At 43.0% G+C, this 17,321-nt stretch overlaps 2 protein-coding genes across 7 annotated transcripts in view; one reads left to right on the forward strand and one right to left on the reverse strand.

Annotated features, from left to right (window-relative positions):
- Positions 1 to 3,135, reverse strand: part of SPAST (spastin) — a 38,401-nt gene extending 35,266 nt beyond the window's left edge. For 2 of the 4 annotated variants that reach the window (XM_030235431.2, XM_050972094.1), the window contains exon 1: positions 2,635 to 3,135. In XM_030235431.2, coding sequence (XP_030091291.2) covers positions 2,635 to 3,040 — 406 coding nt within the window. In that variant the 5' untranslated portion in view covers positions 3,041 to 3,135. The remainder of the gene's footprint in view (positions 1 to 2,634) is intronic. The other 2 variants (XM_050972093.1, XM_050972092.1) reach the window with 1 other exon arrangement.
- A 2,458-nt stretch (positions 3,136 to 5,593) lies between these two features.
- DPY30 (dpy-30 histone methyltransferase complex regulatory subunit) lies at positions 5,594 to 14,819 on the forward strand. 3 transcript variants are annotated; one of them, XM_050973224.1, is made up of 6 exons: positions 5,594 to 5,732; positions 6,186 to 6,259; positions 6,344 to 6,391; positions 7,589 to 7,731; positions 12,369 to 12,466; positions 14,668 to 14,819. In XM_050973224.1, exons 2-6 carry the CDS (start codon positions 6,224 to 6,226, stop codon positions 14,802 to 14,804), a joined length of 462 nt encoding a protein of 153 aa, XP_050829181.1. In that variant the 5' UTR covers positions 5,594 to 5,732; positions 6,186 to 6,223; the 3' UTR covers positions 14,805 to 14,819. The 3 variants fall into 3 exon arrangements, with proteins under 3 accessions (XP_050829181.1, XP_050829182.1, XP_009090132.1); XM_050973225.1 differs by lacking the exon at positions 14,668 to 14,819 and adding an exon at positions 13,405 to 13,493; XM_009091884.4 differs by lacking the exons at positions 12,369 to 12,466; positions 14,668 to 14,819 and adding an exon at positions 11,034 to 11,266.
- The last annotated feature ends 2,502 nt before the right edge of the window (positions 14,820 to 17,321 follow it).

Genomic DNA, 17,321 nt, shown 5'->3' on the forward strand with positions numbered 1-17,321 from the left:
TTTCTTCACCAGCCTCATATATCCTGACTGTTAAGGACAAAGCTAGATAAACTAAATCACCCAAGGTGAGTGATTTCAATCCTCTCTTTAGACTTTTTCTTTAAGCTTATTCTTTCCACCACTCACAGAAACAGCTTCGACTGCAGTGTAAATCACAACTCTAATACTGATTATAGCTAGATAAAAATTTAATTTGAGATGATTCCAGCCACCTCTGCTAACAAAGCCTGAATGGCTTTGTTATTCTTAGGGGCAGCTGCAAACATGCCAAGGTCATCATTAAAATTTCACTTCCAGCTTTTAAGTGGAGAAAGTTTCTAACTGGAGAAAGCACAATACCACACCAAGGTGTTTGCAAAGGTTGAGCTCCAACTCCACACAGAATGGTTGACTGGTACTCAGTGATTATGACATTAAAAATAAAGTAAATGCCACAGGCCTTGGAAGTTGCTGACTTGCTGTATTGGCTCTGGCAGAATGGAGCTCATTTTCCTCAAACAGCCCTAATGGCACTGTGTTTTGGATTTGTGACTAAAACAAATTGCTGACAACACAGAAGAATAACCTTTGTGATAACACAAAAGTTGATAACACAGAAATGTTTTGGGCATTGTTGAACAGCAACACCTCAAGGTTTTCTTTTTCCCATCTAGATCTCTGGTGAGTAGGCTGAGGGTGCACAGGAAGTTGGGAGAGGACACTAGCAGGATGACTGACCCAAACTGGCCAATGGAATATTCTGCATCATACAATATAATGCTCACCAATAAAAACCTGGGAAGTTGAATAACTGAATGGGGGCTGTCTTCCAAGGCAATCGTTGCTTCTTGGAAAGATTTCTCACCTTTTTTCTTTCCCCCTCACTTTTGCAGCTCCTATGCTTTCCCCTGTCCTATTGAGAAGAGTAAACAAGCAGCTCTGTGGATGCTTAACTGCTTGCAGGGGTCAACACACTACATGTGCCTTCTTAGGAAAAGATATTAAGCTTAATTGTGAAAATACCAGAACAAGAAAAACTGCCCCACTAATTCAAAACCACAAAAAATTACTGAAGTATGCATAGCTCCCACAACAGCAAAAATACCACGTAACTAACAAGCTATCAGACAATTTAGAAATTCCAACCATTTCACATACTATGTCTAACATAGGGTTTTCTCTTTGAAGATATAAAAACCTTGTTTACAGATCAAAAAATTTGATCTGTAAACATATTCTGGTAATATCAGATAAGCAAACAACAAATCTATGTATTAAAGGGAGTTCTTTCTTAGGGGAATGTATATTGCAGTTGCAGGGCTGTAACAGTTGTGCAACTGCTCACATTAGCAGCAGAGATCACCTTACTAAATGTATGGCCTGCGCAGCTAATTAATATACGATCACCTTAAAGACACCTACAGAGCAAGTCCATTATTAAAATTCATATTTAAGGGCTTACCATCCAAACCACCAACAGTTAGAGGTAACAGCAGTGGAAGAGGTGCCTGATAAAGTAAGACTTTGCTACTCACAGAGCAATCATCAACAACACCGAAGCTTTCAGCTACCTCCCCTTCTTTCATGCTTTGTTCCTATGACCCTCAGTGCTTTCTCGCTGTACATCTGTGCTGAACTAACCTTGCTGCACATGGTGCAGGTTTTTTTTCTCTCCCAGAGCATACCACTGCCACTCCCAAACTGTCAACGCAAAGGAGGACACATCCCATGCTTTTATGGTGCTGTCAGCATGCAGCTTCTGTTGAAGGCCTACTCCTATATGGTTAATCTCCTCCTCTAGGATAGCAGTTTCATTAAAGCACAATTGAAAGTTTAGAATGAAGCATTCTGACTTTTCCAGAGAATTTTAAACACCAGCACAGCATGCCCTCAAAGCCTACCTTTTGCATGCTGACAGAATCATGCTGCTGCATTTAGAATAAATGATTAAATTTAATTCAGTATCAAGTACTTTGTAAAAAACCCTCACTCCTCTGTTTTATTTCATTGAACCCTAAACACTCTCCCTTAAGGTCTTCTCATCACACAATGGTAAATTCTTAGGTTTTTTTAAGAGTATGCATGTCAAACAGCTTAAGAAAAACATGTTTTAAAAAACTGCCAAAATACTTAAAGTATTAATTTCCTTAAAAGTCACACCACTCCAAATGGGCATTCTGAGGGCCAAGTAACCTGCAGCTTCGCTTGAGCACTCACATCATTTGTCAGGCAGTGCACTGTAGGATGCATCCTTATTATTGTCCTTGGTGCTTTTGTTGTCCAGCTGGCTTGCTGAAGGCTAGTTACAGTCACACACCCGCCCGCATTTTTAAACCCCCTCACCCAGACCCCCACGGCAAAAATTAAGTTTCGGGGGAGAAATACAAGCACTTGTCTTGCGAGGGGAACGAGCCCGGGCCGCAGCTTTGTGATCCGACCCGCACCTACGGGCTGCGGCAGGGACGGACGGGGCCGGGGACCAAAGCACCATCACCGCATGCGGGCACAGCCCGGCTCACCCCCGCACACAGCCCGCAGCCCCCCGCATTTCTCCCGCGAGCGGGTTGTTTGCTTTCAGCTGAAAGCGGTTCCACGGCACAGGGCCTTGCCGGCCTCCCCCCGCACCCCGGGCGGCCGCGGGCGCTCCCTCCCTACCTGTCTCGTCCTCGTCGATGCGCAGAGCCATGGAGATGCACTCGAAGGCCCGCTTGTGGCACGCCCGCACCGTCTCGGGCGCCCCGCCGGGCTCGGGCGCCTCGCCGGCCCCGGCCCTGCTGCCCTTGGCGGCCATGAGGGCGCCGCGGGAGAGGCGCTCGCAGAGCCAGGCGAAGAGCAGCCCGAGCTGGAAGGCGACGAAGCGGAGCAGGGCGAAGGCGGCGAAGAGCGGGTACGAGAAGTAGTACAGGTTCCGCTTGTGCGGGGACGCCGCCGCCGCCGCCCCCGCCGGCGGCACGGGGGGCGCCGGCCCGGGCGGCGAGGAGGGAGAGGCGCCGGCGGTCGGAGGCGCGGAACTGGAGCCGGCTGAGCCCTTCTTCTTCCCTCGGCCGCCCGGAGAATTCATTCACCGCCGTCGCCATAACCCGCTGCCAGGGACTGACAACAACCGGCCATGGCGATGGCGGCGGCGGCGACGCCCCTTTCGTCCGGCCCACAGGGAGGGACGGAGGGCGGGATGCGGGCGGCCCCGGCCGGGGCGGGGAGAGATGGCACCGCCTCTGCCGCCCTGGGAGGCGAGGGCATGGCACCTACAGCGCCCGGCCTGCCCGCTCCCACGTCCTGAGGGGCGGGCTGTCGAGGGCACTCAGCGCTGAGCCTGGAAAGCACAGAATCACAGAATCAGTGTGGTCAGAAAAGGCATGTGAGATCATCGGCCTTTGAGCGATATAAAACCGGACCGTAGCACTAACTACACATCCGCCTGGGTCTTGAACATGATCAGGGACGGTGTCTGTACCACCTCCTCAAGCAGTCCATTCCCTTGTTAAACAACCGTTTCTGTGAAGAAATTCCTCCCAGGAATTTCTTTAACCTGAACCACCTCGGGCACAGCCTGGGGAAATGTCCCCTTGTCCTTTCGCTGGTTTCCCGGGAGAAGAGGCCGCCTCCCAGCTGGCTGCATCCTCCTTTCGGGGACTTGCAGGGAGCGCAACCCCACAGTGGCAACAGCGGCCCGCTCCATCCCTGGCCGAAGCCGCTCAGTGCCGGCCCAGGGACGCGCCGAGCGGACGGGCGATGAATAATTTAACAGGATTTGTCATTCTGGCCGGGACGGTGAGCCGCCCCGCAGGCACAATGCAGCGCAGGCTCCTGGCGCCGCTCCCGCCTGGAGTCACTGCTGGTGGCACACAGGCAGAGCCCGGGGAATTCCCTCGCACGGAGAGGCGTGGAGCAGCCAGTCCCTGACGGTGTCCCTGCTCCCGCCGCACCCGGGAGTGTGCCGCGGTGCTTTGTCTGCTCCGCTGCTCTGTAATGGGAATGACAGGCTGTCTCCTCGCATGCAGGGAGCTAATGGGATTCACTATACATTATAGATAAATCGCTCTGGAAAAAAAAAGAAATCTTAACTCTACTCCACTCTCCTTACCAAAAGTGATCCAGTTGTCCAAGTCTTTATCAATTATTTACCCAGCCATAATATTTATTTGTGTTTCACCAAAGAGATAGATCCTCCAGCTCCCTACTCCTTTGGTTATTTCAAACCTTAAAAATGCTTTTGGTACCTTTGGTCTAGCAACCTAGGGGAGGTATCCATACACCAGCACTTCTGTGCCTGCCTCTATATTCACCACTTCAGCGAACGCCTCCCTCTCTGCTTCAACCTTCCCACCTTTGAGGGTGCGTTGTCTGTTGTCTGATCTTCTTCGCCGTTGTTTTGCTTTGCCACACACTCTCTGTTCTAAAAATAAAATACTCAGTGATACTAGATTGACAGATAATCTCTCTGCTGCACCCCTGAACTGCACACTGTCGCCCTGATTTGTAAATAACTTATTGTTTTGCATTCTTTTATGGAGGAGGAGAAATGTGATAGACTGTTGGTTTGTCCAGTGTCATTGGTGAGGTGGCACTTTCACCCTCCAATCCACTGTCACTTTTCGAAATCAATAAATGTTGAAGTCAGAAAATAAACTTCCCTTTTTTCACCTTGAGAACAACAGTGTGAGCGTGTCGTGTTGTTTCGTGTCCTATAGTGACAGCACACAGGAGCTGAGACAGTCCCAAAACTGCAGACACGTAATTCAGTGCACAAGCAAGCTTCCCCCAATTTATAGCAAGAAAGGGCAGTCGGTGGGGCATGTTAATTAAAAGAATATGCCAAACTAAAAGCACTACTGTCTGCAGTATTTTATTCATTCTTCCAAAATTACTATAAAACTACTGGGTTTTTTCCTTGTTTGTTTATGCCTCATAAAGTTACTTCCAGTTGTCCCTGGTAATGTGTATTTATTTTCTTAAATGACAGATTGGAGTGGTTTTCTTTTAATGACAGAACAGTACACAGAATACAGTTTTCTTACTGTATAAAATACACAATTTATATCACATATAAAATAACATAAAAACATATAGCAACTATTCATGTCCTAGACCATTATTAGACAAACAGTGAACCTATTAGTGCTGAAAAAACCGCAGCGATGTACACCAAGTATTTTTCTTCTGTGTTTTGTAAGAATGATGATGTACTTCTATTATGAAAATATTATCGAGTATGTTCCAGCCCACTCATGAGAGGAGAAATTTTTTTTAGTATACGTAACTGTCCTTTAAAAAATTTTTTATTGATATAGTTTTAACATATTTTGTAATACCAAAGAACTTCCAGAAGCTTCAAGCAGTGTTAGCACTGTTATTTCACTAACAAAACCCCTTTCAGACCCAAATTAGCTTCAGCAACGTTATTTTTCGTGAACACCACAGTGACCTCTTCAGACACCAAGCCGCTTTGATTTACGACCGTATTTCTGTACCCAAACCCCCAGGCTGATTTGGACCGAACCCCTGCCGCGAGCATTCTCCCGACAGGACGCCTGCAGACGAGCACCCACCGACCCAGTTGCCGGCCCCGCTCCGCCCCGCCCTCCCCGCCGCCGGGGCTGGGTGGGGCCCGCGCAGGCGCACTGCGCCGGGGGCCGGCCGCGCGACCGCTTCACTGACGTCAAAACAATCCGCGACGGCGGCTGCTGTTGCTGCGGAGCTGCTCCCGGTATCCTGCCGATCCCAGTGTCCCGCTCTTCCCGGACCGACCGGCGGTGAGAGCCCTGCGGCGGGGCCGCCTCTCCCCCGCGGGGTGCCCGGGGCACGGCCGGGGGCGGCGGCCGCACGCGGCCCGCGGTTGCGGCGCGGCCCCAGCCCGGCCCTGCCCCCGGGGGCTCTTGGGGCGCTGTTGCGGGCACGGGAGGGACGGACGGAGGGAAGGAAGGAGGGAAAGGAATGTCTCCGGCGTCCCGGGGGGATGAGTGCTGTATTTTCTAATCCCAGTACTGCTCTCTTCAGCGGACGAAACGCGAAAACTTAAAGGCACTTCTCGGTCTTGCGTGCGGGAGAAACCAGTTCAAGTTTGGCGCGGGGGGAGCACGGAGCAACTCCCTCTGCTTTCTAGTAATTGTGCCTTGGTAACCATTAGTAACCAAGTGATGCAATATCACTTAGCTCACATGGGCTTCATCTCAGCCTGCTGACCAGTTTTTTTATTGCTTTCCTAGATCTTCTTGGACGCCCATCAAATTTCACTTTTCAAATCATGGAGGGAGAACAGATTATGGAGGGACAGCCACAGGTATTACAAGAAATGTTTTGTGTGTATTATGTTACTTGTGTAAACGGAGAATTTTAACTTTGCTAACCATGTGTTACTTTACAGGTTCCGGAAAATCCTCATTCCGAATACGGCCTCACTGAAAATGTAGAGGTAACAAAGATTTTGTTGCAGTGGAAGTCATATTTGTGATTAGGGGAAAGAAGTTGACTCCTGATTCTAAATTCAGAAAATGTAATATTCTCGATGGAGCTAAGCAATACCTGTCCCTGGCGGAAATGGCTGTAAATATATTTTCTGTTGTGCTACTTCTGTTGTTCTAAGTGGTACTGAAGTAGATAATGAGCCTTTTAATGAGTTGGAGTCTTTTTTGAAGTCTCTTATGATTATTATCTGTTCTGTTGCTGTCTGTGAGAGATACAGATATATATTATGGCACAAAAAAAGCCATGCACATTAGGCTCAACCTATGGTGAGTATACTGGGAGAATCACTTCCTAACTCTATGGCATTTATTTACTCTTCTTATTAAAGAAAAGCCTTCAGCCTCCCTTTATTATAAGTTCCTACTCTGTGCTAAGCTTTTGCAGAAACTATTTTCAAACATCTTCTAGGACTCATCTCTCTGATAACTGCTTGTCTCTATGCCTCAGCTCCCATGGGTCCTACAGGACCATAACACACTGGTCCTGTGCCAGTAGATTCATGTACATTGCACTGAATACATTTGGTTTACTGGCAGTGGGAGGGTATCACTTTACAACTGCAGTTAATGGTGTTAGGTGATTTCAGCACTTTTTGATCAAAAAGGATCTAGAAGCATTTTGCATATGTTTTCTTTAAACATCTATACTTGATGGGTTTTTTAAAATCTATACATTAGTAGAGCACAGTCACAGAGTACTTGACTTTAGCAGAGTCCCCTTTGTCCGGCTTCACCTGAATTCCTTGTGCTTTTACCATTTTGTGTTAGAAGCACATGTATACAGGAACCATCTAACTGAGACTCTCACTGGTAGTCATTCCTGTCTTAGTGATGTAGAGTTCAAATCAGTGAATTTGTACTGAAATTAAAAAAAAAGGTAGAAATAAAAATTACTGGGATTGGATGTCTTCTCTTGTAGAAAACTTACAACTTCTAAACATTGTTTCCCCAAAACATAGTAATTTAATAAAAGATTCCTCTGGATTAGGTTTTTGTGCAAGGAAAAATATGCACTTAATATTCTTAAAAGATGTAAAGAAATTATTGCCATCAAATTGCAAAGATGGGTACTTTGCACGCCCACTTCAAAGTAGATGTGGCTGCTATTACCAATGTTCATTCACATTTTTTTTTCTTTACTTCAGAGGATAGTAGAAAATGAGAAGCTAAATGCCGAGAAAACATCAAAGCAGAAGGTGGATCTTCAGTCATTACCCACACGTGCCTACTTGGATCAGACAGTTGTACCTATCTTGCTACAGGGACTTGCTGTTCTTGCAAAAGAGAGGTAAGATGCTTCTGTGTTCCTCCTGTTCCTAGGCAAATGCAGGTCTCAAACTCGGGCAGTGCAGCACCTTTCAGGCCTCGCACACTGAATATGGCTTTGCTCTTTGTAAGGTCCTCATTATAACAGGTTTATGAACCCATGAATTGCTGTGATTGACCGTGCAGGGTGGGTTCCTCACATAGGCACACATGGCATGACAGGAGTTATTTACTGAATTCATCATCTCCCAATAAGGCATGCTGCTGTTAAAGTTTTAGAGGGAAAAACGGGAGAGGTTTTGTTACTAATTTTATCACGTAATTCACCTTAGAGAAGCAAAGCAAGACGATGTTCTAGTTTTGAAGATTTTTGTTGTGTGGAATTATAAACAGTTCTGCTTGACATTTAAGAGAAGGAAAGACAAATCAGGCATGACATGCATCTTTGTCAGAGATTAAGATACTTTCTAAAGGGTGTGGCTGAGCCTGCACTATAAACACAGTCTGTTTCTGTAAGAATCTTTATTCAGAGGATAAACCATCAGTCTGCTTCTTACAGAAGCAGACTGATGGTTTATCCTCTGAATAAAGATTATGCTGTTGAGGTGCCCCAGCTCTCTTTACCAGTCAGCCTAGAAAGGTATCCTTCAAAAACAGCAAACAGGTGTTCATCTTAACAAAACTCATTTCTAGCCTTTTTGGTGTATCCTCACTAGGGGCAAGTTGTACTGCGTGAACCATCTCTCAAATTGTAATAATACAATCAAAAACTGATATAGATCATCATAATTGCATCATGGCACCTACAGTCAGAAAAACCATCAAGAGTGTATAAACTTCAGAAGGAGTTGGGAATTTAAACTGCAGTGTACAGACAGCTAATTAAGCAAAATTAGGCACCTAGGAAGGTCCACCCATATGCACACCTGAGGGATGTGCAGATCTTCAGCTGACATCTGTGGGAGTTCTGCTGCAGACTCAATGTGAAACACAGCCCAAGGTTAATACTCCACCCTTACACTCTGAATACCTGTGTGACATGCAAACTTTTTCCTTCCCTTCTCTTTCCTTTCCCTTTCTCTTTCCCTTCCCTTTGCCTTGTCTTGCCTTGCCTTTTTTCTATCTTCTTTATGGGGGCTCATCACAGAAGTGAAATTGGATCATTGATAGGAGGGGTTGGGGAACATACAGGTAGTATGAACCTACCAAGGGCAAACTGTCTGTTCAGCTGAGCATAATAAACCCTCAGGAGTGAGAAGGCTGAACTATCAGCTCTGCTTAAAATTGAACAGGAAAATAACTTGTGGATGCTAAGTTCTTTTTCAAAGGAATATAGAAATGTTCAGGGAATAGCCTAGTACATCTGATGATCATGCCTGGAATTCAGTAGAAATTACCATCCAGGATATTGAGCATATGGATAAATTACATGTTTGGGAAGAGATCAAGACAATTTTTGTTAGGTCTTTTAAGTGTCTTGGAGTTTATTGAAGGAGTCAGCAAGCATATGTAAAGAGGAATGCAGATGATGCAGTCTGTCTGTTGAAATTTCCAAAAAGTTTTTCACATAGTTATTCACTAACAACTTTTAAAGAGAGTTAGTTGCTGTTGGGATAAAAGGAAACACTTTTATATGGATGAGGAACTGATGGGAAGATATGAGATAGACGGTAAAAGTAAATGTTGAATTTTCACAGTGAAACGAGCTCAACACTAGAATAATGGAAAAGATCACTTATAACAATTTGAAGAAGTGGCTGACAAAAGTTATTAATGAGACTAAGTTTTACAGAATAGATTAGGGAGTTTTGAGTTTCAGTTTCTGTTTGTTTTTTAAGTTGATCAATTGTAAATAATTGCATAGGAAATTCATAAAACTGAAGACAGCTGTGAAAAATTTAAGCTGACAGAAAGTGACATTGAATCCAAATAAGCATAAAATTGTGGCCCTCGGAGGGTAGTGAAAAACACTACTGACAAAATGTTAGATTCTGAGCTGAAAATTACCCTTCTGGAAAAATGTTGTTAAACTGTTACATGTATATGTCAATGCACTGCTTTAATCAAAAATAAATTCTGAATGGTAGGACTTAGAAATTGAAGGGGTAAAACCAACTTAAAGGGGTAAAAAGCAAGTGTAATGTCACTATTTAAATCTGTGATGTTCTTGTATTTTTAATATTATGTATAATTCCCCTGTATTCTGGTAGAATGTGAAAAAGTGACAGTGACAAGGTGGTCATAAGTATGGAATGCTGTCTCTATACGGAATGAATGAATGAATAGATGATATCTAGAAAAGAGTCTTCTGTGGACAAAGATATTAGAAGCCTGTTAAATCACAACAGCAGAGAGATGATGGATTGGGATGGACTGTTTATTATCTCTTCTGATACAGTAATCAAATTAAATGAAGCAGGTAGCAAATTCATGACGAACAAATGGCTGATCCTTCACAGGTCACGTAATTAAGCTATTTTTTTGCTTTCAGTTGAGGACATTAACATTTTATTTGTGCTCAAGAGGCAACTGGTCAAAGCTGTAGAGGAATCCACCCCGGCCTATTAAGGGGGCTAACTCAGGAATTGGTACATGCTTGGATGCCAAAAGGATGGTCCCGAGAAGCATCTCTGCATATTTTTGTTGTTGTTTTTGTGCTCTTTATAGGCATATTTGCTCACTGCCAGACCTTTGGTTTGACCTGCTCTGGAATAAGTATGTAATTTATTTTGTGGACAGAATCCAGATTAGCAGGATTCACATGGTATAGCTGGAGGAGTTCTTTTTAAAAAACCTACAGACTAAGGCCAGTGATCAAAAGTGTTTATTATTCACCACTTGCAGTTTACAGCACTTCTCAAACTTGAAGATTTGTTATGTTTGTTTAAGTTGCCAGAAACCATGAAAACTCCTCTTAAAACACTAAGCTATACAGTAACCACTTGGAAAAAGAAAAAAAGCAGAGATTCAGTTTTACTTTAAATAGCATGACTTAGTAAGAGTCAAATGTATGTCATATCCAATGATGTACGTACAGTATTTATGCTTACAGACTGTGGTTTTTAGGTATGTAAGTATGTAACTGTTCTAGCAATTTAGTAACATTGAACCCACAGTGACTAAGAACCCCTTTTTAAATCTTTCTCATTAGATATAAATTGGAAATTTACAGAGTCACTCTAGGTAGTTGGTCATCCCTAAATCAATGCTTAGAAGTGTTTGGGAGGAGCTGTGTTGCTTTTATGGGAAGCTGATTGGTCCTTCAGCTACCTAATTTCATACAATAACAAATAATTGCTTTTGATTTACTTTTTTTCTTTGCAGACCGCCCAATCCCATTGAATTTCTAGCAGCATATCTTTTAAAAAACAAGTCACAATTTGAGGACCGAAATTAACTCCATAAAAATGAGGACAGTTTGGCTGCTAGACTGAAATGCTGATTTGCCGCAATTTGTTTTCTGCTGTAAAAATCCTTTAGCCACATTGTTGTCTTTCTTAACTGCACAATTTGCTCTATCTTTTGAGTTTATTTAATAAAGAACACTTTACATTTAATTGTTCTCTTGTTTTAAACTAGCTATTAAGAGACTTTGAAAATAAAGTACTGAAACTACTGGATGACAGTCTGAATAATTCCATCACAGGGCTGATAATCTATATAACTTAATTGGGTTTTATATAGCGCCCTCCAGTGCAACATGCCTAAACAGAAAGCAAACAAATGCAGAACAATTAAATTTTATTATGTCGAGAGGAGAGAACTTGCTCCAGAACACCAGCAAATGGGTTTAGTTAAAACAAACAATGAGATCCAGCAGCTGAACCGATCACCTACAGACAGCAGCCAGTGTCTCTCATAGTTACATTAATGAGGTGTTCAGCATTTGTCATTGATCTCCTAGGATTCAGTGTGCTGGATTCAGCTGAAACACAGAATGAATTTGGAAGTGACATATAAGAGTTCTGTAATTCAGGTCTCTATACAGCTACCCGTGGTTGAATTGTCTAAAAACTTGCAGGGATTGAGGTCTTGCTGTTAGTCTTAGTAGAAAGGTTTCACTGTTTTACATACATCTTAGTATCTTAAAACAAAAGCATTGAATTAGTACAGTCTAAGAGCAGTAAGAGTGGGGAACAAAAATTGAAAGAAGCCTGCAAACCCCAAATCAAGTGTAAAAGCTGTCTTTTGGAAAATGTACCAAAATTTGGAAGGAGATTACTAATTCTACTGCATTGTGGTGAACACAGTCTCCATCAAACACTGACACTGAAAAAGATACAGAAAGGATTTTAGCAAGAGTGCTTTGACTTTCTGGAATGACTAATAACATTTAAGTGAAGACAAGGAAACACCATAAGGACTTGGTACTGCTATTTTTATTCCTAAAATGGCATTCCAACGTTTCATAAGAAACAACTTTGCAAGACTGTAAAAACTGTTAAATGCAAAGGGAATCTATGCTGCTCCCCAGCTTCTCTGTGGAGAATTTGTGTAAGACCAAACGGAAAGAAGCAGTTTCACATTTAGTCCTCCCCAGACATAGCAATTTTCTTAGATTTTTGTACCTGAATTCAGAATAGAATCCGATTTCTTACCTGACAGTAATACCTGTCAAGCAGCTGCACAAAACTTGAAACATTCTGGCTTTCTGCACAGCTCTTGCATCAACTTGGAATCTCAAAGCAACAGTTCCAGTACTAAGGGAAGCTGTCCCTGCCAGCAGTGTGCCATCCACTCAGCTGCTGATGTCACTGGTACGTGGTGTCATCTGCTATTATTTTCCAATCTAGGCTAGAGATTTAATTCAAGAGAATGAAAAAGCCATGTTCACACAGTGATGGTGTTAGAAGATTTACTATGACAGCTTTTCATGGGCAGCTTCTTCAAAGAAATAAATTGTAATGTGACTAGCAGCAGTGAACTTAACACTCTAAAAATTAAATCTTAGTGATTCCTGTGAAGGTATGGCAAGTCAATAAGATAAACACAATCCTTTATTTGTTAAATTGGCTTCACCTATTGGCTTCAGCATATCTTTTGCAAAGAAGATACTCTGTAACAGGAAAAAGTAGCAAGTTAATACCTGTATTATCTAGTTCTCAGTTACAAAAGTAATGATATAGTCTAAATTTTAAAAGCATTTACTTGTTTTGAACTCTTCACTACAAAACAATGAAAATTCTGTGAAGAGACTTGACATATGCTTGCTATCCCAATTTAATCTATAAAGTGGTACTGTTTTTCCACAGGAAATAACATTTCTGAAAGCTTCAAGACAAATTGTATTTAATTTTAAAATACAAACACATTTAGAGTAAAAACTTGAAGAAGTACTTAAAAATGGCAACTTTAGATGTATGACAGGCCACTGCTAAGTAGCTGAAAGCCATTGTATCTTTTTTTTTTTAATTATTTTTTTAGTGTTCACTACCCCAGGTATCTGAGTAGATATTCCATTTTATTTTCTACTAATTTTTACTGCTCCAAATGGCAGTAAAAATGAGTAGAAAATAAAATGGAATACCTAGTTTACTTGACAACATGCCTTTCAAGATTACTATTTTAGATCTCCAAAATCTAGAAGTTACTATTCAGTAACTGTGAAAGAATTATATATGTGTCATATGTAGTATTTTGTAGTGTGCCTTTTTAACTGCTTCTACTGAGAACATTGTCATTTGTCGTTTGGAAGGGAACAATGACAGAAGAAAGGATTTCCCACTGAAAGCAATTCTGATCAAAGGATTCTACATCCTTCTATTCTGAAGCCTGTTACCACCTAAAATTACAGTTTGACTTGCCAAATCCTTTTTTTTTTTTTTTCTCATCTGATTTATCAAGGACTTTTTCCAAAATCAGTATATGTCTTTGAGCAATCCATTTTATTTTCTGAGGCACTGTCACCATTGTAAAAGCAGTCTGATCAAAGGAACTCGTCTCTCCCCATCAGACTTTCTAGAAAGAAAAGACCTGCTTTCAAACAAATGAAAAATCTGAAAAATTCTGAAAGATACAAGCAGCTGAAACCTATAGGTTCGAAAGGAAACATGAGAAAAATTCCTATGCCTACCACGCTTCATGGAGTGGAGGTTTTGATATATTCTTATCATTGTACTAATTACATAACAAATTATTCTTAGCCAAGCCTTAGCTTGTGTTCCCTATGCCATTTCATAGTCAAAATTCATTTCAAGAGTGACTACATAGTCTAGATCACAGAAACACAGAATGCCAGCTGTTATAGAAAGAGGCATTTTATCATGATGAAAAGTGTATCAGCACTGTTTCTGCCAATGTTCCCATTCAAATATAGTTTTAAGCAAGGACTTCAAATGTAAATGTACCATGAATGATTATGGGGCAGTTTACATCAGTGCTAGTGCAACACTGACTAGGAATGTGTCATATTCCTACTCCAAATGTGCTTTTAGCTCTCTTCTAGGAGTTTGCTTTGCAATTGTAACAGACCCATTTTCCAAGAGAAGCCTAAATGGATAAAAGACAGAGGGGTGGTTGAGAAGTATTTACAAGATGGATAATTACCCAGTGATATTATCTCAGATGCTCTTATGTTGCACAGGAAGTGGAGATATTTCCCTTGTAAGGACTGTGAAGCTGGGGGTGAGGCGGGGGTGTCTGCTTTTAACAGTAGAAGGAAGGACTGGTAGGAACAGCAGGTTCCTCAGATGCACAACAACAGTTTGTAAATAGAAAAACCTAAAGTAACAGTGAACAGCTTCCTGAGAAGGGAGGGGACAGGAAGTGGGCATTGTGAAAATCACCATAGGAAAGAACCTCGTGCAAGAGGACAATGAGAGCAAAAAAACAAGAAAGCAACAGACCATGAAAGCTGGGCCAGCTGAAAATCTCCCATCCCAGCTGGTCACTGGGTGTTACTGAAGGAAAACGCTGCATGCTAAGGACTCTTGTCAGTGCCTTCACCCTTTTCTTCCAGGTAAGGAAGAAACTGCCAACAGACGCATGTGTGCAGCAGAGGTCTGTGTTTTGAGGGTGTGCAAACCTGGGGGATTGTCCATGCATTGTATCAGAGCTGGATGTTATTGTATTGGAATAACAGCTTGGAACTGTTAAGAGCTCCTGTTACTGTTCCCCATACAAAGAGTGCTTGGAAGAATTGTAGATGAAGCAGGAGCATCTCCCAAGCAAACCCATGCTTCACATCATCCCACTGAAAGCTCAGCCTAGTTTCTCAATTTTTGGCTAGAACATTTCTATACTTTATGTCCTGAGCACCAGGAAACAGAACACTACCATCAGTGCGGTGCACACTTCCCTGTGGAGGGGGACCCACAAAGATCAAGTCCAACTCCTGGCCCTGCACAGGACACCCAAGACTCACACCACGTGCCTGACAGCATTTTCCAAACACTTCTTGAAGAGCTGACTGCTTTTGTGATTCTGCCTCTTCCATTTACAGGTGGTGCTGAGGGAGCACATCACCAGCCCTTACACAAAGAGTTGATGATCAGGAGAGGACAGTTACCAACAGGAGCCCACAAATCACTGCTCAATGGTATTAGGACCACTTAGAGTACAAATTAATATCTAAATTAATTTAGATATGGAAACAGTAGCAGTTCCACTAGCGGTGGAACTAGCAGAAGTTCCTTTTGTAGTGTTATGGCTGACAAGCTTTGTCAGGAGCAAGCAAAAACTGGAGGACATTCTTCAGCTTCCATGGGCTCTGGACTGACAGTGCCAATTGATAACAGAGAAGGGCAGAGAATCACCTGGCTGTCACAGTGGTTGTGGCACATAGCACAATTTCATGTTACACCTAGTAAAACCTTCATCTTAATCTAGGAGAGGTAACACTACACACAAGGAAAGAAAGGGTAATAAGGAAAGCAAGGGAGAAGGAAGCTTAAAAAAGAAGCATAAAGAGAAAAGGAATCCAACCTGTTATATGCAACAAGAAAAAATACATTTAAGGAATTTTAAAAGACAAGCTGAAGAGAAAAAAAACGCTACTAAAGAAAGGTAGTACATCCAGAAGGAAATACTTGTAAAATGTTTTTACTTACTAAACCATCTGGATTACTACTCAGAAGTTCTTATATTTTAATTTAATTGAAAGGGAAATGCTTTAAGAAGATGAAAGCTTTTCCTATAAGTGATAGAAAATAATATCAGATAATTAAAAATTATGTTTTATAATAAAATGTTCCTCCTAGCAGCCTCTTCTAACTGTTGGTGATGGACTGTGGGACAATGGTTTACCAATAACTTGAATATACCCTGATGTGACCCATTTTTAAAGTATATAATCACAACATGTATTTTTCTCTGTGCAGTAAAATTTATCCTCTGCTGCATTTGTTAACTTTATTGAAGGATTAGTTTATTGAAGGATCACTCCAGAAACTAGTCTTACTACTGAAGTTTATGTAAACAATTTGAGAGGTACAAATGGGTATCACAAGTACCAATATAGTTTTATGTTAAAAGTCAGGTAGGGTACTTCTTCCAGTCCAGGTAGCAGTTATAATCTGCATTAATATTTTTGAAGTCACTGTTTGTAAAATAACAATAGAATACTCTAAGGATATGTGGAGCAGTGAAGGCTTCATAAAACATTGGACATTTGCTGGGATAATCGGAGCCCAATTCCTCATGGCTACCTATTAAAAATATTACGAATTGGAGACCCCAGTCCTTACTGCCCCTCAGCTGCACTGACAAGGCAGTGTCACGGGCGCAGAGGAGGATCCTCACTGATATAATGCCTTTGTCCCCCCACTTTCTTTGTTTTACTGTAAAAAAAAATCAAAACCAAAGCAAAACCAAGCAAACAAAACCAAAACAATCCCCCAAACCTCAGTATTTTGCACGCATTTATAACCGCCTGGCGGACTTTTCGAAGAATTAGATGACAAAGGGGGAGGAGGAGAACGTGTTTCCTGACCTGGCCCACACGTGCTCCAACTCACAAAGGCCCCGTCTGCCTTCAAGGCCTTAATGGCTGCAGCCCCTCATCTCTCCTGTTGTGGTTGAATCTCTCACGTCAGCGGCTCAAACTGCTTTTTCCCTTCCCCCTTCTGTACCGGCCCTTCTCCCCTTTTCAGTTCTGCCTCGTTAGCTATTTTGAGCCACGCTTGATGTCTCCATGGCAGCAGCCCATTCACCAGATAATAAAAAAAATAAAAATTAAAGGGGTGGGGAAGTATTAAGCTGAGAAGAACCGGAGACTTCCACACAGCTATACTCCCACGACCCTCGCTCCTTGCCACGCTGCCACGGGCGTCATGGCACGGGCAGGGAGGCGTAGGGAAGGATCCTAGTTCGGAAACACGGAGGCCCAGCGCAGCAAAATCCATGCTCCCAAAGATGCCTTTGGGAAACGGTTCTCCGTCCCTCGAGCCCTCAGCATGCCAGCTACTCCCGGCGGCCGTGCCGAGCGCGGGCACCGGAGAGGGGGGCGCTCCCGCGGCTCCGCCCGGGGGTCTCCGGGCTCCCCCGCCCCGCTCCCCTCACCTGACCCGCGCCCGGAATCTGCCCCGCCACCACGGAGACACGGCCCGGCCAATCAGCGCGCACGGCACCCATCACCACGGCAACGCGCCGGCCAATCCGCGGCGGGCTCTCCCG

Source organism: Serinus canaria, chromosome 3, assembly GCF_022539315.1.
Source record: "Serinus canaria isolate serCan28SL12 chromosome 3, serCan2020, whole genome shotgun sequence".
Lineage (NCBI taxonomy): Eukaryota > Metazoa > Chordata > Aves > Passeriformes > Fringillidae > Serinus > Serinus canaria.